Source organism: Fukomys damarensis, unplaced genomic scaffold (genome assembly GCF_012274545.1).
Source record: "Fukomys damarensis isolate Sample0158 unplaced genomic scaffold, DMR_v1.0_HiC HiC_scaffold_37, whole genome shotgun sequence".
Lineage (NCBI taxonomy): Eukaryota > Metazoa > Chordata > Mammalia > Rodentia > Bathyergidae > Fukomys > Fukomys damarensis.
In genome coordinates this window covers 5,994,568-5,995,169 of record NW_022900949.1, presented here as the reverse complement: position 1 = coordinate 5,995,169, position 602 = coordinate 5,994,568, and the positions used below count along the sequence as shown (strand labels likewise).

The 602-nt window shown below is 68.1% G+C and overlaps 1 protein-coding gene across 1 annotated transcript in view; it reads right to left on the bottom strand.

The window, feature by feature from the left end:
* The window catches only part of LOC104869687 (intercellular adhesion molecule 5-like), a 10,391-nt gene that overhangs the window by 3,513 nt on the left and 6,276 nt on the right, over window positions 1-602 (bottom strand). The window contains 2 exon segments of the mRNA XM_033759592.1: window positions 2-116; window positions 220-474. Of these exon segments, the coding sequence (XP_033615483.1) occupies window positions 2-116; window positions 220-474 (370 nt within the window).

Below are 602 nucleotides of genomic sequence, written 5' to 3'. Positions count from 1 at the left end.
AGCGCAGTGCACCGAGGGCTCCGGGTTCCCGCGGGCGTCACAGCGCGGGGTCTGCTCCGGGCCCTCGGGCCACGTCCAACTCCGGGGACAATCAGAGTCCTCTAGCCGGGGGGCGTCTGCGGGCAAGGGTCGGAGAGGCTAGAGGTGGCGAATGAGGGCTCGGCCCGCTTTCCCGACGCGGTCAGGGCCTGGGCATGTCCTCCGAGGCCTCCAACTCACAGAGCACTCGGAGCTCAGTGCTGCCGTTCTTGCTAAGCGTCTCCCCGTCCACCTCGAGGGTGGCGTAGCAAACGAAGCCGCGCCCGTCGTCGTTCTCCGTCGCATTGAGCTGGAGCTGGGCTGGTTGTCCCGGAGCTGCAGCTGGAATTCCCTCCAGGGTGACCAGAGCTTGCGTCCCAGCTGTGCAAGTAACTGTCACCATCTGCCCCTCTGGCGCGCTGGGCTGGCTCAGGGTCAGCAGCGGCGCAGGGAAACCTAGGGAGGAGGATGGGCCGGAGTCCCCCTGACCTCGCCCCCTACAGGGTAAGCTCCGCCCCATCTCCCCCAACCCTCCTACCCCTCGGAGCAAACCGAGGCCCCGCCCTTCAGGCTCCGCCTCCCCA